Source organism: Grampus griseus, assembly GCF_964374135.1.
Source record: "Grampus griseus genome assembly, chromosome: 18".
NCBI lineage: Eukaryota > Metazoa > Chordata > Mammalia > Artiodactyla > Delphinidae > Grampus > Grampus griseus.
In genome coordinates, this window is record NC_139012.1 from 71,519,716 (window position 1) to 71,546,804 (window position 27,089).

The 27,089-nt window shown below is 41.2% G+C and overlaps 1 protein-coding gene across 2 annotated transcripts in view; it reads right to left on the minus strand.

Moving 5' to 3' along the window:
* The window catches only part of FRY (FRY microtubule binding protein), a gene marked incomplete at its 5' end in the record, with an annotated part of 329,102 nt that overhangs the window by 62,814 nt on the left and 239,199 nt on the right, over positions 1–27,089 (minus strand). For both annotated transcript variants that reach the window (XM_082675865.1, XM_082675864.1), the window contains 10 exons: positions 1,759–1,944; positions 2,709–2,812; positions 3,369–3,519; positions 8,471–8,553; positions 13,872–13,962; positions 14,924–15,092; positions 16,531–16,677; positions 17,124–17,380; positions 21,442–21,613; positions 21,928–22,027. In XM_082675865.1, coding sequence (XP_082531991.1) covers positions 1,759–1,944; positions 2,709–2,812; positions 3,369–3,519; positions 8,471–8,553; positions 13,872–13,962; positions 14,924–15,092; positions 16,531–16,677; positions 17,124–17,380; positions 21,442–21,613; positions 21,928–22,027 — 1,460 coding nt within the window. The remainder of the gene's footprint in view (positions 1–1,758; positions 1,945–2,708; positions 2,813–3,368; positions 3,520–8,470; positions 8,554–13,871; positions 13,963–14,923; positions 15,093–16,530; positions 16,678–17,123; positions 17,381–21,441; positions 21,614–21,927; positions 22,028–27,089) is intronic.

The window sequence follows — 27,089 nt, forward strand, 5'->3', positions numbered from 1 at the left end:
ATCAACACTAACCAGCGATAAGTAGATTATACATAATGTTTTGAGCAAATGTACCCAGAATTGTGAATACTGTGTGTATATTAATATATTTTAATAAAATATGTCTCAAGGTAGGCAAAATAAATATGGTATAAGTAAATACTATACTACAGTTAGCATTCTACATCTCTGGGTAGGTTGTGGGTTTGAAAATGTATACACACGACCATTCCTTTTCTCCTACTTAATAATTATAAAAAGTACATAGTTCTGGTGTGTCTGACAGATATATTAAATTATGAGTAAGAAGCCCTGGGTCTGAGTATTATCTCTGCTATTTAATGTGTAATCTCAGGGAGTCAGGTAACTTCCCTGTACCCCAGTTTCCTATTACAATAAGATGAAGACAATTTTTATCACATAGGTTTTTAGTATGGATTTGAAAGCAACTGTAGTTGAAACTGGGTGTTCAATAAATATTTAACAAATGTTTATAAAAAGAAGACACTTCTCAAAGTTTTGGTACACCTAGTCCATGTGTACTATATAGGGCTTCAATCATTTTACAAGGTCTTGCCTACGGTATATTGTGTTCGCTTTGGTTTTGTTAATCCCCACTCTAAACCATTTTCTGCCACATCAGTGGTACAGTGAATACAAAACTGATGCATTCAGAGATACACAACTTAACAGAGATTACAATTTTCTCATTCTAAGGCCATGTGCTTAACGGAATACATCCCTACCTTGGGGAGCTAGAACAGCCAGTCTTCAGAATCTGTTACTTAAGCATCGTCTACAGTGAAGAGAGTTTTGTGTCTCTGAGAGGCTATTGATGGATTACTTTCAATTAGGTGTAGCTTGGTTCAAAATAAAGAGCTTAAACTGAGGTCAGTAAGTCCGTGCATTTCAGAGTTAATGACTTCAGATTTGTTTTCCAGAGAAATAGGCAACGTCTGTCAGAAGACAGGACAGGGCCCAGGACAGGAGTGCCTAAAAGGTCCTTCCTTTTCAAGGTAATGAGAGAAGTACGTGGTGACTTATGAAATGCCAGCCCACATCCAGTGCCAGTGTGATGTACAAAATAACGAGGTAAAGAAAAGTAGCCCCAGAACTGTCAGTTCATCACCATTTTAAGATATTTTAAAATGTTCTGGTTCTCAGTGAGAACCGCTGGTCAACCCTTTTGGGAACGTTTTCATGAGTAGCTTGGACACAACGGGGTCATTTCTTTGACTCAGCTAATGCTTTCTGTCCTCATTTCTAAGAAGAAATTTTTGGTTTCAAAACAGCAATGATTTTTAATAGACTTACACTAACGGTGCCTTCCAGAAAAAAGTCAGTCATTTAATAGATCCCGTCAAGGGAACTAGAAGGTACACAGTGAAACATCTGGCGCCTTGGTGACGCCTGCTCTTGAGGGGATGGAGATGGTCACTTTTTTCTGCATCTTCCTCCACGGGTGTTCTAGACTCATGCTCTTGGTCAATGGACATTTGAATTTTCAGTGTACCAATAGGAACATATTTAATGAAAACAGCAATCATCATAACAATGTAAAAAGTATATTTGAAAATATTTACTAATGAAGAAAGATTCTGAGAGGTAAGTTCACATCAAGTGAAACGGTGCATATTAACAGTCCTGTCATTTACCACTTAGGGAGCTGGCGGGTGGGTAACAGCACCCGAGAAGTTAATTGGGGCTCCAGTGACACCTCGAGTTATCCTCATACTTGTGACTCTGTCTCAGGTTCCCGGCCACTCCTTCTTTTGTTACCTGTGTAGAGATACTCGGGTTGGTAAGCTGGCTGCACTGTTAGAGTCTTGGCTTCACCCATCTCTCGAGTCTGCAGGAGCACGGAAGCAATTGCATGGAAATTGCTGTTGCAAGAGAGGGCGATCAAGAGGTGAAGAAGCAATTTTTTGCTGTGTTCAAAGACTTCAGGCCGGTAATGGTCCAAACCTGGAAGAAAACGGTGGAATCTCTCAGCATAAACAAATCTTCAGCTCGTTTAGATTCCAGGGATAGTAAAGATTCCAAGATACCCAGGAGGAACATGTTAAAAGAATGTTTAGTTTTCTTTGTTATTGTTTGTGTTACCGACGTAAAGAAGTTGGTCCTAGGCAAAATAAAATGTTTTATTCCTTAAATCAAATGTTCTCATAAAGCACTGATAGACGGACTTTTCTTGACCTCTCCATAGCATCTGACATGCTTAGCATTCCTCTTTCCTGAGATGTTCTCTCCCCTGGATTTCCCTGTTACTGCAAGATTCTAATTTTCTCTCTCTCTCTCTAACTGAACTTTTGAGTCTCCCTGGCTGGCTGGTTCCTCTTCCCATTTTTTTGCTCTTGAGTATTTTAAAATCTCAGTGCTTGGCCCACCATGCTCTACATTCTTTCTCTCTGTGCACCGACTGTGTCTCATGGCTTAAAATTTATCACGTCGAACCAAAGACCCACAAAGAGGCCCAACTTGTTTTGGATATCTTTATAGAAATGGCACTGGCAAGGTACCACTCTACACTGTAGTGATAGTACAATTTTAAACAATGACTGATCAGCTAGAATTTTAGAGATGTCACAGAAAGACAGTGAAAAACGGAAGAGACTAGATATTTTGGAAATGAGGAAAAGCAGGATGTCCATGTAAAAGGAAAGCTCTGTGGGTGACTTCTGTAGGTTTTGGACCCTATTGGCTAGAATTCCTCTCGGTTCCAGTCTTACCTAAGAAGACAGCATGGAGTAGCAATGGGAGATGAAGAGCCCAATCTTCTCTTACACTGTGATCCACCACCATCTCAGTCATAAAAATGACAGCAATATTGCACCTAATCAATGAAATGATGAAATTAATGCAACTTCGGAAGAGGATGAAAATACACTGATAGATCATTAGGTCACAATTACATCCAACTTGTAAACCTTGTTGAAGAATTATGTAAGGCCCTTATTCCAGGGAAATGGAGTTTCACTTCTGACACAGCACAGAGCTCTACGAGGAGAAGAAACTTCAGCTGAGCTAATTCACATAATGGGGATTCTACTAGTTACTAGGCAATAAGAGCTGAGGAATGAAGAGAAACAGAAGACAAGGGCTCTCTCTTCAAGCTGCTCACAATCTAAAAAGCATAACAGAATGAATACCCATACCAAGGTGACATCACGGAAAAATTCAGGGGGCTACAAGGCAGCTTTGCACCCTGGTTAATGGCTGACCAGACTCTGCCAATACGCTGGTAGCTGCAGATCAGGTTAGCATGTTCCCTCTGATTTCAAAGGTCATTTCATTTGATGGGACCTGGAATCCCTTTCCCTCTTTTCACAGGAAGAAAAGTCCGTTCAAAGTTAAGTGATCATTTCCTTCTACCTGTACATGCTACTCACCTGTGGAGTGGTCCCCGGGGAGTGATGGTCTCTGGAAGGTAGTCCACCAGGGGGGCCCAGCACCCTCCAGTACAAGGCATGGGTAAGGGCTGCGGCTGTTTGGTCTCCGTAATAGTCAACAGCCAGCCAGTATAGGGAGAAATTGGGTCATCTACAGAGTGAGAAACACAAGCGTGCTTTAGTTTCAGGCAGAGGAGGTTTTTATTTTCCCTACTTGACTTTTTAGAAACTTACAAATTCATGCTTGTAAAAATAACTTTCTAACCATTCCATTTGGTGAGCATGAAATTATATGATCAAATGGGTTGGAATTACTTGATTACGTTTCTTTCATTTCTTTGTTTCTTGGATATCTAATTTATGGTGATTCATTATAGAGTGATTAAAAATATGAAAATATAGATACACAAAAAGAGAAACATGAAATCACGTGAGTTCCCATCACTGTGACAACTCGCTCTTTCTCTGATCTCCTCCATCTCAGTAAAGTGCGATTCCTTATTTCCAGTTCGCTCAGGACAGGAGCCTTGGAGTCCTCCCTGACTTCTCCCTTACATCTCATATCCAACTTCTAATCATGATGATCATGATGGTGGTGACAGTAATAATTAAAATAACAACATCTGAACTAGCATAGTGAATGCTTACTTTATGCCAGGCACTGGTCTATGCATCTCACATATTAATAACCCAATGATGGGTACCTATTATCCCTATTTTATCAAGGGGACGCTAAGGTTAAGTAATTTGTTACCATCCACATTATTCAGTGAGCTCTACCTCATCACAAATCTAGGATACGACCACCTCCATCACTACTATCCTAGGCTAAGCTCCCCCCGTCTCTCCCTGCTTCCCTCCTTGCCCCTCTACAGTCTGTTCTCTGCAGAGCAGGCAGAGTCATCCTTTTAAAACAGAAGTTCATTCAGAGTCCCTTCCTCTGCTTACCACTGGCCAGTAGTTCCCCTTAACACTCAAAACGAAATCCAGCAGCCCCATCAGGGCCTTTAAGGCCTGACAAGATCTTTCTCCTGTTTCTCGGCTTATCTCCTTCTGCTGTCCCCTTTGCTCACTGCCCGCCAGCCACCCTGGCTCTTCTGCTGTTCTGTGACCGTGCCAGGCGCCGTCCACCTACCGTCCACCGCACAGCTGCAGGGTTCTTCCCCAGATGGCCGCGTGGCTCACTCCTTTACTTCATGCAAGTCTCTGCCCAAGTACCACTTTATCGCAGAGGATTTCTGTGACCACTGCATTTAAAATCCACCCCATCCCCAATCACTTTCTCTCCCTCTCTGCTTTAGTTCCCCTGCGGCACCGATTCCCCAGCGCTGACGGCTTCCCCCTCCTCTGCCTCTAACACAAGCTCCCTGAGAGCGGGACTTTCTCTGTTTTGTTCCTAGTACACAGAGCAGTATCTGGCACGTCGCAGGAGATCAGTACATATATATTTTGAATGAATTAATGAACTTCCTCAACAAAATATTTTTCAAGTAAGCAGAGCAACAGATCTCATGGAGTTATTTTTTAAAACGCTCTCAACCCAGGCCAGTGGCATTCAAGACAAGCCTCTGCACTTGGGGCCACGTGATATGATCAATGCATATGGCTTCAGACAAGCTGCTTAATCCTGGGATAGACTTTAGTGTATGAAGAGGAAGGACGTTTTTATAACATCGTTAGGCAGTTTCTCCAAAATACAGTTTTGTTTGTTTGTTTGTTTTGCAGTACGTGGGCCTCTCACTGCTGTGGCCTCTCCCGTTGCAGAGCACAGGCTCCGGACGCACAGGCTCAGCAGCCATGGCTCACGGGCCCAGCCGCTCTGCGGCATGTGGGATCCTCCCGGACCGGGGCACGAACCCGTGTCCCCCACATCGGCAGGCGGACTCTCAACCACTGTGCCACCAGGGAAGCCCTTGGTTGCACTTTTGAAGGCAGTGAGAGGTAGCTGATTCAATGCTACTGGTCCAATGCAGGACGCTGGTCTTAACAGTTAGCAGAGCTGATGGAGGGGATGCCTTCCTATGGCGAAAACTGAGGCTCCAAACCCACACAGGGACTAGAACCAAGCACAGCCCACTTCTCCTGGGGTGTGAGCTGAGGGAGTCTCCAGGGGTTAAGACCAAGAGTCACCTCAGAAAGTGACTCTTGACTCTTTCTAACACACAAGCAAATGAGCAACTAGAAACCTGTCACTCTATGCCATGAAATGTGCTTGGCCACATTTTTAGCCCAGAAAACATTTTAAGCAGGTATAATAGTCACTCAGCTTAGTCCACTCGGTAAACTACCTACAGGGTGCATCACCTTCAGCAAACTACCTTCTTGAATAACTGTCCAAGGTGAGTTAGTTGCAAAATGCACTTCTAAATAATCAGTTACTCTACAAAACTAGAAAGGGGAGCAAAACTGGGAGAACACTGAAGAATTAAAAAAAAAAAAAAAAAACTTGTGAGACTTCTGTTAGGAAAGGACATGCTATTTTTCGTTTCTGATGTTCTCAGATATATATCCAGTCAGCAAAAATGTGCTGCGAGGGATTAAGCTGACCTAAAACTGATTTTCTACAGTTAGGCCTAAACTGCTAGGACTCAGCTGCTATCCAACTTAACTAGTTGTGTCCTTATTGTGGGGTTACAGACATTAGCATATGGCCTTGGAAAATAATCCAGATATGTTAAGTAGTTCTGAAAAAAAAAAAGCTTACATAACGTTGGTAGAAAACTGCTTTATAGACCGGGTTTAAATCAGTTTGCTTGTCCATTTTACTCAAGGTGGTACGGTTTTTTAATAAAAAATACACTTAGGAGGTACACATCACCTTGATTTTTGGATAACCCAGACCATGAAGCCCTGGGCCACGAGGTCTCTCCTGATCCCTTCTCACTCTTCTTACCCTTGCTGATACCCTCAGGGATTCAGGGAGGAAATGACTGCCCTTAACATATACCAGACGCCTGGCCATAAGGTTTTGGAATTGAGCCTGCTACCTTTTGCTTCTCTTGTGGCATACTCTATCCATCACTGGGTAGCTGGAACCAAACATGCATCTGGGAGGACCCAGTTACCCAAGTCCTGAGGGTATTCGTCCCTTATTAGACACACTGCTTCATCCAAGACAGCCAAGGTCAAGTTCTAGTACTTGAATGCCTGGGAAAGGATCTTAGCATATAGTTTATGTACTTTCTGTTATGAGGATCTGTTTGAGAAGCTTGATTCCATTTTCTCTTTCAATGAGGAATTGAAGATTTGAGCTCTCAGCACCCAAACTACTTTTCTGTGAACTCCAATTTCCCTCACTAATATTAGTAACCTTGTAAAGAATATTACTGACACCTGACTCAATTAAATTCAAGTTCTGTACCCAAAATTTCCCATTAAAATGCTGTTTATGCTGGTATGACAAATTTATAAACATTTCTGGGTAAAACAGAGGCCATAATGATAATACTAGACTACTCTTTATACCTTATCTGCATTCACAGTAGTCTTTCTTTCCCTTTATAAATACTTCTATTACTTTTTCTTTTTGTCCCTAAAGTCAGTGATCTGAGTTTATATAATGACACAACTATTACCTTATTTTGTTATAATTATCCCCTGAAATTCACTATTTTAAAATATGTAAGGAATATGAAGTTTTAATACCAGAGGGCTCTGAAGATGTATTTTCAAAATGATTGTTACTTTGTTACAGCATTTTCTACCAAATTCTTGGTCCTAAACCCAGAACAAAGAGATATACTTTGAAGGAGTCAACTGGCCAAAGTGCAACAATCTTCCTAATGTAAAATCCACAGTCACAGAGTGCTTTGCTTTGTTATATCTCGCCTGTCACGTTCTGGGGGAGTCAGGATTTGACTGCCTAACTTTTTCATGATTCAGTTTTTCTGTCCTCAAATTCTGTGTTACCAAATATTGCACAGCAATGACTTTTCTTGAACCAACAACTCCATTCCTCAGGTACTGCTCTCCTCATCTATAAAGTCTGGTCCTGCCTAGATTCAACTGTTTGGTGTCTGGATGGCAAAGCCCCTTGATGGGGCACAGAAAGGAGGGAAAATGCAAAGAGCTTTTTTGTTTTTCCCCCCCTAATCTCATACTGACCTTTCTAGAAAAAGGTTTTATAGGGACATAGTTAAAACTTAACCCAAGTATGGCAATATAGATGGATTTTAGACATTCCTCCAATTGGTATTTTGAATGGTGGAGAATTGCCTATCTATATCTGCATTAAGGAGTAAAGTAAGGGCAACTGAAATGTGGTGTCATTAGAACTGCTAAGCTCTTACCCCACTCTGCACATTTCCCATAAGAACAAAACAACTCAAAACAACCACTACAAAGGCCCAATGCACTGACTTACAAAATGAACCTAACTCATGAGATATCATATTACGATTTCCACCAAAATAGACAAATAAGTTCTACCAGATAGTTTACCGATTTCCTTAGCATACCTAAATGTCACTGGGAGTGTTCTTTGGTTCCAGAATTTCTGTAACTTGTGAACAAGTAATACCCATCACCTTCTGAGTCTCTACACAACCTGTCCAGGGCTTAAACAAAATTAATGAATGCATTAACCTTTTTGGTTTCTCCAACGTCCCAAGGTACAATGAAATTTCTGTGATAATTTTATCTCCCAGTCTGGCAAGGTTTTCACTTGGCCACTGAGACTGTGCCGTTGAGATATTCAATGTGAAAACAAATCTATCCTGGGTGAGCTGACTCACAAAGCTTAAAGGTTAAATCCACTCCCAAGACAGGTCAATAAATTGAATGGAAACCTTTGTTTTCTCATGAGACCATTTCTTACTAGCCTTTCCCCAACTGCATTACCAAGGAAAAGGGCCAAGAATACAAAAATATGGCTTTAGGTAGTAGCTTGAAGTTTTAACAGCTTTGATTCATGCACTGCTTGGCTTCTTTTTACCTTTAAGAGGTTGACTTGCCCATCTACATAGTTGGATTAAGTGGTTACTTAATACTTATGGGCCCCTTTTTAGTGGTTAGAACAAGAATAATCAAAATACTCATTTTTTATTCTCCAACCCTTTGCCTTCCATCTGATCACCCCCCCACCCCAGCCTGTTGGTACTTACTTTTATCCTCGTCGTACGATCCTCCAGAGCTATTGCTGTATCTCGACTCCAGACGGGTATGGGCTCTAATGACGTTACTGAACCTTCAAATACAAGAACCGTCGTGAGATACTGACGTGGGTTTGTGCTGTGACACAGAAAAACATACTATTTTGGGGCAGCTAGTTCTCATGATCCTTTTCCTAAAAGAATACTGTAAAAAGTGGTGGCGCAGTGGTTGAGAGTCCGCCTGCCAATGCAGGGGACACGGGTTCGTGCCCCGGTCTAGGAAGATCCCACATGCCGCGGAGCGGCTGGGCCCGTGAGCCATGGCCGCTGAGCCTGCGCGTCCGGAGCCTGTGCTCCGCAACGGGAGAGGCCACAGCAGTGAGAGGCCCGCGTACCGCAAAAAAAAAAAAAAAAAAAGAAAAAAGTGTACACCAAACACTCCTTTTGTCCTCGAGAGGGCCAGTGGTCACTCTTGCTCAGGAGCACAAGTTCAAACCTTGAAAATAAACATTTTAAGACTAATATTTGAATTAAACTAGAAAATTATATCATTTGTTTGGAAATAAAATGGGCATGATACTGAATAACATGAATCCTTTACTCACATGGTAACCTGGCATATGGGAGGTGGTCAAGAAATAATTGCTGAATGATTGAATAAGTGAAAGGAGACAGAATTGGAAATAGTTGGAAACAAAAATAGTTTCATAACAAATTTTGGACTTAACCAGCTTTAAAGTTTTCCTTAAAGTGTTTTTAGGAAAAGGTACTAGTTGAGGCATGATATAACCAGAGGGACTCTTTCTGTCTGGTCTCTCTTGTGGCTTACGAAGTAATCAAAAAAAAAAGAGAAAAAAAGGTTGAAGTATAATAACTTCACATACATTAACTCATTTAATCTCACTCACTCAACTTTGAGATAAGCATCATTTACTTTGCAAAGGAGGAAACAGGCCGAGTGAGGCTAAGCAACTCATCCAGTGTCAGGCCGAGGAAGGTGGCAGTACAGGGATGCTTTTATTGCCGTGTTGCCTCCAAGAAGGGGGGGGACGCGAGCTCAGGCTGAGCTCTCGCTCACTAGCTTGGTGACCCTGGGCAAGTCCTTTACCTCCTTGGGGACCCTGTTTCCACACCTGCCAAAAAGGAATAATAATAACACCTCACCATTTATTTCACCCAACCTTTTGTTGGGACTGCTGTGGGAATCAAAAGAAATGATGTGAGAATTTCCAAAACTCCAAGTCGCCATCCAACTATAAGGTATTAATTATTATACCTCTACCTTGAATTTCTAGAATGCCTTTTTAGGGTACCAAAGACTTACAAATCAATAGCATTTTTACCATCTAAAGAGCTATAAGGTCAGGCAAGGGTGTGGATGAGGGGAAGTGTGGGTGAAACGGTACGTCTATATTTACTTTACATAAAATGATACAAAGTGGGTTTTGTCTACATTATTGACTGGGTGTTCCCTCCTAACTGATAGCAGATCAACACTCTATTTCCCTCTGGAACACTAGAAAATACACGGCTATAGCTGTCCTCATCAATGTATGGAGAAACAGTGATATTTCAGGAAAATGTACTGGATGTACCATTAAGATGCTACCTCGTCCCAGGGTATAACCTCAGAACACTGCAATGATGATTTGAATTTTCTGAATATAGAAAGGTATTGAGTATAAAGCCTTTGGTTTTATTCACTCTGTAGATATTTGCAGCAGCTTTTTTTTTTTTTTTGGTCCTGACGAGCCACCTTTCTCCCAGTAACTTTGTATTTCAAACATTCTTCATTCTCTTATCTTTTGGGCTATTAATTTGTGAATCCATAAAACAGAAGATAGAGGACATCTGCTTAGTTTCATATAAATCAGGCCACGTAATTGTCTAACTGGTACTTATGAAATTGGAAAAGTGACAAACCTATTACCTTCTGAAGAAGTTCTACAATCATATTTATGCTGATAAGTGCAAAGATATAAACAGCATATGCAGAGCCCAGACATCACTCAACAGGGAATCAAAACAGGGTGATGAAAGAATTCCACATCTGGAGATTTCCACAGGACAGAGAGCTTTGCAGCCTTCCTAGCTATTCAAGAATTGTGATATACGTCGGTTTTACAATCGTGCTCGGGAAGGCCAGGCAGGGAAGAATTATAGAAAAGATGTCAATTCTTCTCTTTTCCTTTTGAGATAGATCTAAAGGATTGCTAGGAGGCGTTTACGAGGTCAAGATGAAGGGGAGGAGCAAGCCCCTTCCAGACTATTCTCCCTATTCTGGAGAAGGTTGAAACCACAGAGCAGGGAAGTGTACACTTGGCAAAAAGAAAAGGTAAAAAACTGATTCCCAAGAGTAAAATCTGCTGTGTTCATTTGCTTTCCTGGGTTGAAGAAAATAATTTTGGGTCTAGGTCCTAGAGGAATTCCAAGGACTAAGTAGACTGAACAGTCTTTTAATATAAAGGTACATGTCTTAGAAATGTTATCATAAAAATAGCTCTGCTAAGAGAAAAACGAGAAGCACAAAGTGTTTCCCTAAATTTTCTCTTGCTGATTTTGCTCAAATTAATACTTACACAACTTTCTGTGGGTTACTAATCTCTACCCCTGTATCAACACAGATCACCAGAAACTTACATAGCTGAAGTTTATTGCTTTTAGTTCCTTATGAACAATCCTTTCGTGGCTTTTATCAATGGTTGATGTATTAAAAATACTTAAACGGTTTGTTTCTGCATATTTTACGAACTGTTATTTTAATTAAAAATATGTGTTCACTTTATTGTTTCATTTTAAAAACTAGATGATAAATACTTCTTAGAGCTGAGGAACACTTATTGAGTAGCTTCCAGTGAATTGCTTTTGCTTGTTTACTTTTTGATGTACTGAAAGTTACAAAATTTGCTCTATTTTTCTTTTCTTACTTTGACTATTGAGGAACTCAATGTTAGGTTAATATTAACTTTTAGTAGTTCTCTTTAGGACTTTTGACATAACTGTCTTACTTTCCTTTTAGCTTGACTCATTCTTTTACCCTGGTTTTACTATAAGTTACCTAAACTTTATGTCAGTAGGTATGGTATTATTAAATATTTCTGAATTATATCTAAGAACGATTAACTAGTTGTAAAGGACATGGCATCAGGGCTGCCTCTTTGCACAACTCCATGGTGCCCCCTGGAGCCCAACAACGCATTCTGGTGACTGGTACCCCCAGGAGTTGTGTCACACAGCAGCCAGGTCATCGGTATTTGTGACCAAGATTATCTCTGTAGGCTCTTTGTCTAGAAGGATGTAAAGAACAGAGTAAACAACTGTCTTGTGTAATGGGGTTAGTAAGAGGGAGGGAGAAAGGGGGGCTGGAGGGTGTTTGGATAGCTTATCCACCTCTGGGGCTGTGATGTTTCTCCAATTTTCATTCACATACTGAATAAACATTTTAAGAAATGATTACTATGTGCAGCATAGTAGGGTAATCACTGAGGATAGAAATATGTATAAGAGCTACATAGTCTGTTTTCTAAGAATGAAAATCTAGTGGTTGAGACACAAGTATGCTTGCAAGTATCTATAAGTCAACATGACAGGGAGGAAGGCGGTAAGTAGATTGCAGAGAAAAAGGACACTTTAGGCTGAGGGCACCGTCTACCTTCAAAGAAAAGACAGACTATATTAGAGAAATAGCATAGGTGGAATATAGGGTCAGTGGAATGATAGTATCCTTTGTGATAGAACATTCATATAGGTATGACCATATATATAAATATGACCAGTTAACCTACCTATAGGTAGATAAACAGATATAGTCAGTGTGAAATAACAGATGTGCACAAATATGTAAAAATGTGGGTAGCATCAGGCTTTGTAATGGCCAACAGAGATGTGGTGATAGAGCAAGAAAGCAAGAGATAAACAAGAAAGCCTAGTACAGATATTCTCTGGCTTCTTCATTTTAAAGGCTACCACTAAAAATTTAGGCAGGACACTCAGAACTCTGGTCCTAAAGGGGCCTTTGTAATGAGATGTTAATGTATGGAAATGTATCACCTTTCTACCCTTAATACAATTAAGATGAAAACTTCAGACTACACATTAAATGATAAGAATGTTACACTCCCACCAGAAAGTAGAAATATCTTTAGAGAAATATGAGATTTTTTTTTTTTTTTTTACCATGAGGGAGTTTTCCGAAGAAGGTACTGGCAAATATAGATGAAAAAGTAACATGTTAATTAATAACCTTGTACTGTCATTGATGCATAGAGTATGAAAATTATCCGTTTCTGAGAAAGAAAGGCCTCTATTAGAGAACTGTAAAGGAAAAGGTCTATAATTCATGACCTACTGAGTTAGAGCTTTTGATCTGAAGGCAAGCTCCCAGGATGAGCATCTGCCTAAAGGCAGTGCAGCCAGCCAGTAATCAACATGTTGAGGAATTTGATAAATGCCTAAATTAGAGAATGAACTTTCAGAACTCCAGCCCCATGTCAGATCATCTTCCAGCTGTAGCCCCTGATGTATTCTCGTGTACAGGATGAAATCCTGAGGATGGTCATGAAGCATCTAGGGGCTTTTTAGGCTAAATGAATTATCTTCATTATTTGATCCACTAAATTTTCTCCAGTATGAATTTGTGAATATCTCATCCTTGTTATTAATTTCTTAAGGGTTCCCCATTATTTTTCACTAGAAAATATTCAACCTAAGGAGTTTTCAACACCATGAGAATCATTTTAATTTTCAAATTTCAGTCCTGTTATCTCTTTTGGTTTGTCTCTCTGCTCTTCACAACCAACTGCAGGAAATGGTGATCTAGATTTTGCTTATTTATGGGTAGCTCCTAGACAACGTGAAGGCAGAAATACGAACAAGAGAAATATTACCATTAAAGAGCTAACAGGAAGGGGATTGAGACTTCTTTTAGACAGTGTTCTTGGTTAACCCAGATGTGACAGAGTAAAGGTAAAAGAAGAATGATGATGTTTCACAGAAGTCACCCCAAGATAACTACTCTGTCTCTAAGAAATTATTCAAGACCCAGATTTGAACATTTCACGTGGAAATTCCCTCTAACTCCAGATGGTCTGTGCCCACTAGCAGAACAACTTGTGGTTTTTATTAAGCCCTGGGGTAAGTAGGCTTCAGCCACCAGAACAACATCTCTCTTAATCTTTCTCTCCTCTGGCTTTGCTCAGCAGGAAATTGTTATCTTTAGGGATATACAGAGTGGAGTCTGAAAGTCAATCTGTGTTTCTAAAAAACAAAGAAGGATGCGTGTGTGTGTGTGTGTGTGTGTGTGTGTGTGTGTGTGTGTGTGTGAAATTTATGAAGCCCCACAAATTTTCCTAATGCTTTGTATAGACAACTGCTGAAAGTTAAGCTGGATGTTAAACCAAATTTGTGCACCAACCTCTCATCAGATTCTTTCAATATCTTGCTTTCCTCAGCGTCTGGGAAGCCGTCCTGGCCAGCAACCACTGTATTGCTGCTGGAGGTGGTTCCTGTAGATGGGATTAAAGAGCAACACTTAGAAAGAAATACCTGCGCTGGGGTCAAGCTCAAGTCTCAAGTAATTCCAGGAAAGGATTTCCTGTAAAATCTGTTTGTGAGATTCCTTACATCTTCTGCATAATCTCAGACATTCTAAACAACCTTCCAAGCCTGCCCCATTGAAATGGAGAATCCCAGACATCTGCTATGGTCAAACCAAATTCCTCAACTCTCTTATAAAGCGAGGCTACAACATTCTTGAAACCCTTTCTTCCTGGCTGCTTAGGTAACAAGCTTATTTATAGTGGCCAGCCCTGCTGTTAGCTCCTTTAGCATTTCTGGGTCCAGGAGTTAATAAACGAATGTTAGTGAAGCATTTCCAAGTTCCTAGAGCTTCTGATCCCTAGGCCACTGCTTCTTTGCAAGAACACTGCTCTGGCAGCAGGATGTGAACATACAGAGGGCATAAGAGACCAGAGGAGGAGAGAAGTTTGAAGGTAGTTACAGCGTTAGGTGAATTGAAAGGAAGATAGCATCAAGGAATTTGAGGAGGGTGGTATATGTTTCATAAAATGATGCTGAGAGACCAATTTATCGAAAGTGATAACACTGGTCAGGGGGCATTTTAGTAAACCCTGGGAGAATATTAGCCAAGAGAATTCCATCGATACGAGAAGGAAGGTCCAGAAATGAGATACCTAAATGACGAGTGTCCACTCTAAGCTCAGCCTGAAGCAAGAAGCTCTGCGCATACGAGTCCCTGGCTCCCAGCTATTGGTTATCCTTACAGAATCATCTCATTAACCAGACAAGGCCCTAAGAGTCTCGGCTATCCTTAAGCCACCTTTTAAATGAGTGTATATGTAGGAATAAGAGAAAGCAACAAACACACACTCATATCCTTTCAATGCTCTACATAAAGGTAAATCCAGAGCTCCACGACAAGGTGTCACCCAGCCGCCTGTCCCCTACCGGAGGCTGCCGCCGAGGCCTTGCTGCTGGCCGTGAAGCGGTAGAAGGGCGCGTTGTCACAGTGCTGGACGATGGGGTTCACCGGCTCCGTCTGCTGTAGCTCAAACAGAAGCTCCTCCATGGTTTGAATGGTGTTATTACGGCACAAGTATATGGCCACCTTTTTAATCTGAGACGAAAAACAGAACACAAGGGATATTTTCCAGAGCACGCCCGCAAGAATGTTAGGCTGTCGGCAGCGGAGACGGTAACCCGTTCATTCTGTTCACCACGTCATCCCCCAGGCTGTCGACAGCGGAGACGGTAACCCGTTCATTCTGTTGACCACGTCATCCCCCCAGAAGCGCCCACCCTGATGGAGCCTCCTCCCCTCGCAGGAGGAGTCAAGTGTCTGGGTTAAAACTCACCTCCTTTCACATGCACAGCTGATAGGAGTGTGTGGTTAAAGGTCTTACCTTCCCTAATGGCTGAGTTTACAAGAGTTACTCTGGGGATAACTTGTGGGCTAAACACAATTCTATCTAAACTAAAAACTTGCCACGTAAGGTCTTACCTTGAGAAAGTATTTTATTTATACAGAACCATGGGGGAAAAACTGCTAGCTGTTTCTGTTAAAAAAAAAACCCCCAAAACTCAGTCTCCTGCTACCCAAGAAACAAACGAGTCTGAGCTGTTTGCATAGCTTTAAGTTGAAAAAATAACCCTGGAGTAAAGCTCTGCATCACCATAGCCCCCAAACCTGCGGCACGTAAGCTGCTGTAATGCGGCTGATGTGGCCCGGAACAGCAGGTAGGCACAAAATCTCTCAGAAAAGCAGCCAGCACACAGATGCCAACTGAGTCAGGGTTTTTTTTTGTTTTTTTTTTGCGGTACGCGGGCCGCTTACTGTTGTGGCCTCTCCCGTTGCTGAGCATAGGCTCCGGATGCGCAGGCTCAGCGGCCATGGCTCACGGAACCAGCCACTCCACGGAATGTGGGATCTTCCCGGACCGGGGCACGAACCCGCGTCCCCTGCATCGGCAGGCGGACTCCCAACCACTGCGCCACCAGGGAAGCCCCTGAGTCAGGGTTTTAAACATGTAGTGGTTTTGTTGATCACCTCACCTTTAAATACAAACACTAAGTGGTGGGAATCTCAGCAGGATTTCTCTTTGCTTCTTTCTCTCTCTTACCACCTGCCTTTGAAGAGACCAACTGGGATATTCTCCCTTTTTATTGTTTTAAGAGCATCAGGATGTAAACATGAAACACTTTATTAGTAAAAATATAATGTGTCACCTAGTTTCTCTTACATAATGGGTGGGTCTAATGTTTCTAGAAGACAGATTTAGGTAATTGTTAGAAATACGTCTACGCCTAAATTCATAGGTTTCCGTGTCCAAAGTCTTAGAAAGGGGATGACAGAGGTGTCACTAGGACACTAGTCTGCATCTAGAGGGGCGGAAGGGAACTTTCACGTAATGTCTAGAAAGCTCACAGGAGATTAGCGTGACTGATGAAATCGGACATCTCTATTCTACTTGGACCAAAGAGCACATTCCGACTTGCAAACCGCTGATGGAACCACCGGCAGAATAATGACCACTGAACGTCAGAGGGGCACTCACATAGGGCAGGAGAAGCGTGTCGCTGCTAACCCCACACAGGCTGATCAGGAACTGCAAGGTGATCCTCAGGTTGTTGCTCCATTTCTCGTTGTTGGCTAAAGCATTCCAGGCATTTTCCATTTCTGGGCCAGGAACTTCATCTCCGTACTGTAACCAACAAAATAAAAACCGGCTCGGGAGACACACAGAAAAAACGTGAGGACGCAGAATGTCCGATTAAAAGTCATTTTAAGGGTCACGGTCATCTCCAAATCATAAGAAGGGGGGAAATGGCCATTCATCAGAAAGATGCCACTTTTTAGGAATTTATAATGCACAATATTTATTCACATGATTTTTCAAATGTTAGGATGATGATGATTAGGATCACGATTAAAACTGTGGTAAAATAAACATAAAGTTTCCCATCTTAACCATTTTTACGTGTACAGTTCACTGGCAATGAAGCACGTTCACACTGTTATGAAACTGTCACCACCAACCCCACCCTATTTTTGTGACTTTTAATGGTAGATGACACTTCCCCCAGGTATAATCCCGGGTTTCCTGGGATGTGGGAGCACAGGATGGAGGCATGGTTCCTCGGAGTTTACCTTGGCTGTCATGTACATGAGGTTATTCAGCACCAGGGACGTAGCTTCCGGGGAGCCCCAGCCATTGCCTTTCAGCCCGTGAGAAGCCGTCCCCTCTCCTTCCCGGTCCTTGACGTCGTCCTCTGGGCTGCTGGGACTCGAGCCTGGGAGGAGCAGCCTGCTGTCCACCAGCTCGATGTTGTGCAGCCAGGGCAGCAGGTAGGTGAGCATGATCTGACGCCCGTTCGGGTGCGTCGTGGGAAACCGCTGGCTGACCTCTATAAAGGGAAGGGCAGTGACCGAGAGCCATGTCATCTCATCAAACTAAACCGGAAGATGAACAGCAACTGACAGATCCAACAGAGCCCTCCGTTTACAAAGCATTTTCATATACAGCAGCTCCCCAAGGCTTGTCCTCAAGACCCTCACTTCTCAGCAGGTGCTCCGTGGAGGAAAGTGAGAGCACAGCGGGGAGAGCACAGGCTTGGTGGGATGGGATGGAAGACCTCCTGGATTCAGATCGACTGCTAGTGGAAGAGGTACGTTAGGGTGGACAAAACAGGGGACTTGGAATCAGAAGGACATGTGACCAGATCCCATTTCCTCAACCTATTAGCTGCATGAGACTCTGGGATAGTTCTTTAACCTCTCTGTTCCTCAATTTCCTCATCTGTAAAATGGGGCCCATCAGGTCCTGCCTTGGGCAATTGTGAGGATTAAAAGATACCATCACAATGTGTATAATATACTCAGCACAGTGCCTGTCATCCAGTAGGCTCTTAATAAACAGCAGTTACGATTATTATAACAATGACTTACCTCTCAACTATGCCTATATTTTACAAAGTGCCTTGCATGAAGCATTAGCTGTTACAAAGTGAAATGCAAACTTCCAGGAAGAACAAACCCAGCGTGTGGACTCATGTCCGTGGTGTCTACTTGAGAACTGACAGCTACGTGGCAAGTGTGCTTTCAATGCCACGCTTTGTTTTATGAAACAAGGAGTCAAAAGGGTAAAACTATATGACCAGCCCGGTCATCTCACCATTACTTCCTCTGATAGCATTTTTACATTGTTTCACTGCCAGCAGCATTTAATTTTACAATCTGAATAAGCTTTCTATAGAAATAAAAGCACAGCTTTATGTATATGCTGCAAGTTCTAAGTCATCTCCTACTTCTAATATTTATGGAAGAAACTGTTTTATCCTAAGGGAAATTAGAAAGCTTGGCCTGATGCATTTGCTATTCCAGTGAGGTGTGTAATCTCATTTGGAGAGCTCATGCCTGCTACACAACAGAACAACATGGATGCCAGGAATTATACCGAGATAATCCACCGCGTCCCTGAAACAGTAGCTTTAATTGATTTGGCCCTTTTCCTGAAATTAAAATGACAATTTTTTATTTTGAAGAATAAGAATATACTTAATTCTGTGCACAATAATCAGACATGTTATGCTGTTATATTTCACACAGGTCAAAATTTCAAAATTTACTTAATTTCTAAACTTACATGAATGTGATGACTGATACCATGGATTTTTATGACACAAAAAATTTATTGGGACTTTGGAGAGAAATAAACCTTTCCAATCAGACGGACAACTGCTTTAAGAATACCTGTTGTCTTTCAACAGCAGTATAAAAATCTACGTAGCAATAAGCACCTTCTATCATATTACTCATTTATGTAAAATAAATTTGTGTTTATAGCTTTATATCTATAAAATTTATAAATAATTTGCTTATTTATGTTTATTTTATCTTGTCTGTCAGACATAAGGTCCAAGGGGGTGGGGATGTCTGTCTGTGGTATCCCAGGCACCTAGATCAGGGCCTGGATGTTTAGAGATGTTTTAAAGGGAAAAGAGAAAAAAAATGCCATGGCACACGAACAACCTCTCATTCACCTCTTTAGAAACAAATTAAATAAACGGTGAGACAATGTCAGTGGGATCCTGTATACATTTGCTGGCTTTTGGGAGAGACCTGAACAACTGGCCTGGCTACGTACAAGGAATTAAGTCATCTGAAATTACAGGCAGTAAAAATCTCACCACAGGGTTTTTGATGGTAAAGGCAGTATAAACAAAAGCGAGGAATCTATTAAAACCTCATTTTTCCATGTTATTTTTAACAACTTATTCCTCATAAATCAAAATAGCCAAAAGGTCAGTTCTTGACAGAAAATTTAGCTTGAACTTGCAACTCATTACATGAGCTTCTTTTCTTATTAAATTTGCTGGACTGTTTATCTTCTCTCTCCCCAGCTGTCAGTCTCTCCCTCTTCACGGGCTTCTCCCTCTCAGCCAGGAAACAGGCTCGAGTCTCGCTCATCCTCTGACTCTGCGTCCTACTACAGCCTCATCCTCTCTTTTTCTGCTTCTTTTTAGCCAAGCCCCTGAGATCTGGCTTCTGCCGCTACTTCTCCATGGAAACTACCGACAGTTACCAATGAACTGTGCAATCCATAGGGTAATCTTTAGACCTTATCTCCTGGGATCTATAGGAATGTGGACTGCTCCACTCCGTCTCCCTAAGTCCTGTCTTCTCTAGGTCTCCATAAAACACACCTTCTAGGTGCTCTCCTTCTATAAACATGCCTCCCTTCCCTCTCTGCTCCCTCGCCCTTCCTTGGCCTGGTCCTTAGAAGTTGGGGGTCCAGGTTCTTTCTTTCACTCTGTACGCTCTCCATTCGGGACCTCATTCATTCCCATGGTTCTGACCCCTCTGGTCTTCCGTGAGTCACTACCGCTGGCCTTCCCTTGACCCTGGCCTGTCTATACTCAGGATGTCCAACAGACGCCTACACTCAATAGCCCAAACAGAGCTCATGATCTCTGCCTTGGCCTGACCTCTTCTCCCCCAGTCGGCTCTCCAGGTGGGGTTATCACCACCCATTTCCCAGATATGGCACTAGGCACTCCCTTCTGTGCACTCCGCCCAGTAGCTCTTGACTCTGGTCTCTCCCCTCTGCTCTCACTGGGCTGTCCGAGTTCAGGTCCGCTTCATTTCCTCCTTGGACTACTGTCATCATTTCTCAACTGGTCTCTTCTCTCTAGATTGGGTGTTCTCTAATCCATTCACCACACTGCAGTCAGTCTTTCTAAAATGCACTCTGATCTCGTCCCCTCTCTTCTTGCTTGAAACTGATGAGTGGCTTTCAAAATCCAAGCAGCTCGCTTGGATGCCCTTCCTGTTCACAGGCTTCTGAGGGGTTTCAAGGAGCACGTATGTGGTCACTGGCCTACAAACTCCTTAGGGTACAATACAAGGCCTTCCAAGATTGACTTCTGCCTCTCTGCCTGTCTGTGACCATCTCAAACGTTCCCCCTTCCCTGCATGTTGTATTAGCCAAACTGACGACTACATAATCTCTCAAATGCATTATTGTATTTTATGCCTCTAAGCCAATGCGTATGATATTTCCTTGGCCTGTAATGCCGTCTGCTTGCCAACTGCAATGTCAACTATTCATCTGCTTGCAAATGTCTACTCTTCTTTCAAATTGCAGCTCAGACATCAACTTCTCTGGGAAGTCTTTTCTGATACTCCTGGCCCAGTAACTGATTACTCCCCGATCTTCCATCTCATACAGAGAATGTGCTTTTTAAAAATTGTATCATAATCATAGGATTGCACAGATTTATTACTAGACAATGAAACTTTGATGGGAGAGGCTGTTTAATTCACCTCCGTACTCCTAGGATCCAATCACAGTGCCTGGCATACGGGTGGCACTCAGATCTTGGTTGAAGTGAATAAGAATAAATTTTAGTTTTCCAAGAAGAAAATTAATTTATCAAAAAGGTTTTCCTTGAGTCCTTCCACTGTTTCAGGCACAATGCAAGGATGTGACTAAGTCTGTTTCAGATAAATGGATTTTCCAAAACATGATTCACAAAGATTACTCGTAAAGGTGTGCCCCGATTCAAACTCTCAACAACGGATACATGTAGCATTCAAGCTACAAAATACCACCATCACCACCACCAGGAAACAACTTACGGCAATTATCTGTATTAGAAGTTATTCCACCCATATTTAATTTCTCTGGGAAATTTTACATACACAGGGTATGTAAAGTATTATGATTCATCTAAGCATCTTCACATTTGCCCTATGTTTATTTATACCTACACTGTTTTAGATAAATACACTGTTTTAAAGACATTCTAGAATTTACTTTTATACGTAACCGAACTTAGCCCAGAGTAATTTTGAGCTACAAATTTAGCATCAATAATTTTGATTCTAAATTACACTAGAATTTAAAAAGTAAGAACACTTAGAGCAGAAATGATCACACATGTCATGACTGACTATCCCATGGTACCTGAGAAGAGAGGGAGAGTGAGCTCGGGGTACATCCTGGCCAGTTCGCACGACAAGAGGGCTAGTGACACACTGTACAGGGGCGGCAACGGGCCATGTGTTCCATAGAGAATACTTCCTGGTCTTTGTTCAGCTACTTTCTTCGAGTACACAAAAAGCTTTGCTTCAAGGATCTATAAAGAAGTAGTGGGAAAGTAATAAACAGTATGAAACGACATTGGCTTGCTATCTCAGGAGTATTTATATTGAATAAAGTTTTGTAATAAAAACTAATGAACGAATATTTTAATATTGTATTAAAGGTAAAGCATCGGCTGCTTCCTATGTTTACAGAAGATTAGGTAATTGTTTTCTCACTCATCATATCCACCGGTGAGATGCAGAAATAAATAAATACGTATCAATAAATAGCAATCCAGTAGATCAACTACCATTTCTATTTTCTGTGCTCGAGGATGGAAATTTCAACGTAGTCAAGGATACGTGCCTGCATGAGCTGCATGGAGAGTTCATAAATCTCTCTGTTGGTGTCAGAAGCCTTGAATAGAACGAGGTTTAACAATGTCACTATGTCAAAGGGATAGTTCCTAAAAAAAAAAATAAACAGCATAGTTTAGGAGACAGCCTGGCTAGTAATCTTGATAAATCATTACCTCTCAAAATTCTACATGGTACACTGACCTCGGTCACACTTACTAAAGACATTCCCAAGCCCATGTGGCCATTCCCCCACCCCCCTCATTCTTTTGCTGTTTATTAGCAGGTGAAGGGAAATAGCTCTATTTTGGGTTAAAACTGAATATAGTCACACCAGGATAAATGAACACAAAAGTCTATCTACTGCAAATAGATTTCAATGAAAACCAAATACAAGAGGAAAAGAAGAAGACAATATGTCTAAATTTCTCAACAGCTCACTGACTTACTATTTTCATTCAATCTATCTAAATTTATTAAACACCAAACATCTATCAGAAACGACTGCAAAGTACAGATGATACTAAGTTAGTAAGGCTGGTGCCCTCCCCTAAGGAAGGCTTATGGTTTAGTTAGGGAGACAAACTATACAGTCTAGTTATGATGAGCTGTGGTGGGATTATCCACAGCATGAAACAGAATCCCGACATCAGACTTGGAGTTAGAGGAGGCTTTTTGAAGTAGGAAACAAGTAAACTAAGCCCTGAAGCGCCAAGAGACATGGTAATTGTTAGCAAGGCCATGGAAGGGGGAGCATGGTGCAGAGAGAACACCATTTTGAAAGGTTATATATGAAAATACCTCTCCCCCGTTACACAGAATTTTAAACATAAATGTAATTATACTACCTACATGTATTGTTTGGGGATTCGCTTTTTCACTGGACAGTGAGGCTCAGGCTTTCTAGTAGCTGGACTGTGTTCCATAGTATGGACGTACCATAAATAACCACTCTTGTAGTGGATGCTGTGGTGTGCCACCTAGATCCCCCTTCAGGACTGAGGCACTCAGTCTCCCACTACAGTGCTGCAGTCTGATACCTTTGGCTGAATAGCCCTCTGGGAATTGCCTAGGCCAACGTCATGCCTAGTCCCCAGGAGCACCCCTGTGGGATTGGCTGAGGTTTCTTTCCTCTGCCCAGTCCTGTGTCCCTCACTTCCCCACAGATGTTGATCTCAAGGGCATTCCCTCATAAATTTCCTGGACTCAAATCTCCACCTCAGAGTCTTGCTTCCTGGGGAAGCCAAACTTTGACATGTGTCGACGGACATTTAAAGGTTACTTTCATTTTTTTCACTATGATAATACCACAAACACCACATGTGCAAGAATTTCTTTAGAACAGATTTCTAGAGGAGGTCATGCAGGGTCAAAGGGCACATTAAAATTCTGACAGATACTGCTATATTGCCCTCCAAAGTGGCTTTACCAATTAGCACTCCCAAATGATTGCTTTTCTAGAACTTTAATTTTAAGTGAGCAAAAATGCATGAGGTTGATGTGTTAGGTGAGAAACTGGGCAAAGCCCCCAAATAATGGTGGTGAGGATGATGATAAACAATGGATGACACTTATGTTATGATGTGCTTACTTTGTGCTAGTTATTGTACCAAGTCCTTCATCTAGATTTGTTATTTAATCTTCACAACAAGCTTGTGAGGCTTAAAGAAGTTAAGTACTTGCCAAAGGTTAGGGAGAAGTAGTGGAGTCTAGATTCCATCCTGGATTTGTATGACTCCAAAGAATTCAAACACTTATCCACAGTGCTATCAGCCTCTTGGACACCTCACAATAGATCATTTCATGGCCAGGCTAATTTGGAATTCTTACAAACTGCAGTATCTGGAAACAGACCTTTCTGACTGTGAAAATAGAAAGGTAACTTTCTTCTGAGCCCCATAGTAGCAAGACATCTTACCTACATTGCTGTCTCTGACACTGGGATTTAATACATATGTTTTTAATATAAATAAACACTGGAAACTACTAAGGATCACTGGGGATTTAAAGGCAGTAGAAGGGTAGACGAAGCCTCCCTCTTATGCAGGGCTATGCACTTGACTGAGTAATTAGGGAATTCAATTAGCTGCTTAAGACTGAGCTACAGAGTTTAAGGGGAACAACATTGAAAGAAATAACACAGATACAGAAAATGAAAGAAACCCAGAGAAGGAAAAAATTAGAAAGCTCTCAAATGAGTACAAGAGCATAAATGAAACATCTGTACTTAGATGTTTAAAATAGGCTTAGAAACCAAATGTCACATTTTTCAGTATTTAATTATTCAATGTAGGCAGTGGAAGGGTAAAAGAAATAAAGACAGCTGTGCTCATACAGAACAAAAATAAAATGGTAGGGCTTCCCTGGTGGCGCAGTGGTTGGGAGTCCGCCTGCAGATCTGGGGGGCGCAGGTTCGTGCCCCCGTCTGGGAAGATCCCACATGCCGCGGAGCGGCTGGGCCCGTGGGCCATGGCTGCTGGGCCTGCGCGTCCGGAGCCTGTGCTCCGCGGCGGGAGAGGCCACAACAGTGAGAGGCCCACACACCGCAAAAAAAAAAAAAGGTAAAATAAATATGAAAGGTAAATATGGTTCAGAAAGTAAACAAGAAATAAAACTGTTTTTTCTATCAGAAAGAGAGGAGATTTTGAAGAATTTGAGAAATACCCACTAGCTCTGGCTTAGAACTAAATGACGAAGCTCAGAATAATTTTATTCTAAAGAGAAGCAGATTGTACCAGCTGATATGATTACATCATAGCTCTTTGCCTCCAATAGCTGTTGAATAATAATAGCGTTTACAGGGTGCTTGCCATGTGCTAGACCTTAGGTCAAGAGATTGGTTTTATGTAATTCTTACCCTAACCCTATTATCACTCCTATTTCACAAATGAGTAAGCATTTGTAGTAACTTGTTCAAGAGCACACAGCTCAATGAGAGGCAGAGGTAGAATTCAAACTCAAGACAGTACGTTTCCAGAGCCCAAATTCCCAAGCTCTGTGCTCTCCTGGAATTCTCCAGCTGAGTGACACAACCAAATGAGGCTCTACGTCACCAGTTAGGGAGTATGACTGAGATTCATGAATCATAAGCTTCCCTTGTCTTCCTGGGCAATAGGTGGATGCTATTCCCTTAAGAAATGTGGGGCATTTACTTTTAAGGATTCAAGTTTGCAGTGCCTGATTTAAATGAGCAAAGATTTATAGACAGGTAAGGCAAGGCAGACGTGCAGAGAACAATGACAACAAAAACCACCTCCAAAAATAAACCCAACAAAATTCTTTAAAAATTAAAACTTTGATCTTGCATGTAATTCTAAGGCATCTATTAACTATATTCTAGAAGTATGTTACAGAGTAAGAGTAAAAACAATGGCATTCTTAAGTATTTAATTAAATATTAAGAGAATTCTGTTGAGTTAAGCTAGTGATTGGAAGCGGTCTATACTTTTAATATAGAGCATATTATTTACCTTGATTTATAACCTTGGAAAGCCATTTAATCTCTTTCTCAATTTCTCTATCTCTTCCAAACTGATATAACTTGGAGTTGAGGGGAAAATTAATAAGAACACATACAGAACCCAAACAGTTATTTGAACTAATGCTGCCTGACAGGTGAGCTATTTTCTTTTGTGCTAAATTATAGTACTGAGCTGCATTTAATAGACTTTAATCAAATATGAAACATACCTTATGAAAAATGCTTCAAAACTAATATTATTAGTTCTACCATCACTTTCTACTTTTATACTCACTTCCCCTGGTCCTATTCACTTTCCACTCTGACTTCCAAATCTCTCAACGTCACCAGAGTCAGATCCTAGTTATAGTTACAGTTATAGTTTTGACTGGAGACCAGCAAGTTCACAACACACGCACGTGTACACACACACACACACAGAGTCATTTGGAGAAATAAACTAAAAAGAAAAATGCAGAGAACCATTTTCCCCATTATCACAGCTCTTGAATATAAGGATTGATATATTCACTACGTAAAAATTGCTTTAGTTCTAAAACTAAAGGTAGAAAATTTTAATCCACAAGAGCATTTTTAAAATGTGAAATCTTTTAGGTATTTTAAGGTCAGTTATAAGTGGTTCCTAAATAAATGAGTCTGCTTATAAACTGTCATATTCCTACAAAAATAAATACAGCATATGATCATTCTCATTTGACAAGGAAGAGGTAATTCTTTTCTTTACAGGAAGAATTCTTCACTTTAGGGTATGTCTTGTTGCAGGAGTTACTGCACAGACACCTTGTTTGAGGAATTTAAAATATGATCCAGTTTATGTATGATATTTTAGGAACAGATTATTTCATAAATTATTTAGGTGTTTTTTAGAAGCAAACTTGCAAAAAACAAAGTCTAAAACACCAGAATTGCTTTTGAAAAAAGTACTGAAAACTGAAGTGCGAGGACCGTGCAAACAAATCTGGCGGCTTATCCACACGACACAGACTGAGAACTTACGGGAAAAGAGGGCAAATTTAAGCCACAGCTGAAACGTGAAATTCTGAACGTGCCCTGTGATGAGAAACGACCACCATTTACGGTCACATGTTGGCTACGGCCTTGGCAGGAGGTTGCAGCCATGGCATTGCCTGGCCCTCTGACCTTCCCTCTGAACAGATGAGTGTTGTGAAGTAAGCTGATAGGCGATACGTGTTTAAGAAATCAAAATATTTTACGATGCTATCTTAAAAAATCTACTCTAAACATAGAGGGCTTTATAGCCTAATGTTTTTGTGACTGAGATATTATTGGAATTGAGACTATATTGCTAAAGTCATAAAACATTTATTTGTGCTCCCTAAAAAAAATACCTAGATTTATCCAGAGGAATGCAGTGTGATATTTTATGAGAGGGCCATGCAATGAAATAAATGTGACTGGGATAGTTCAAACCAAGTTCACTGGGAGAAGGGCAGTGAAGAGAGCGAACTTTTATTACTCTCATTTTTGTCAAATGAATCTATGGTCTAAGTCATAGATTCTAAATACATTTTTAAAAATCAAAGAACAGAAATTTATTTCTAGAATGCTGAAATACCTGAAAATAAAACAACACTCCAGAGAAAGAGACTCTTATAAAAAATGTTATTTTGGTAATATCCAATAGGATAAATAAATTACTTAGTATTGCTAACATCAAGAAATAAACCAAT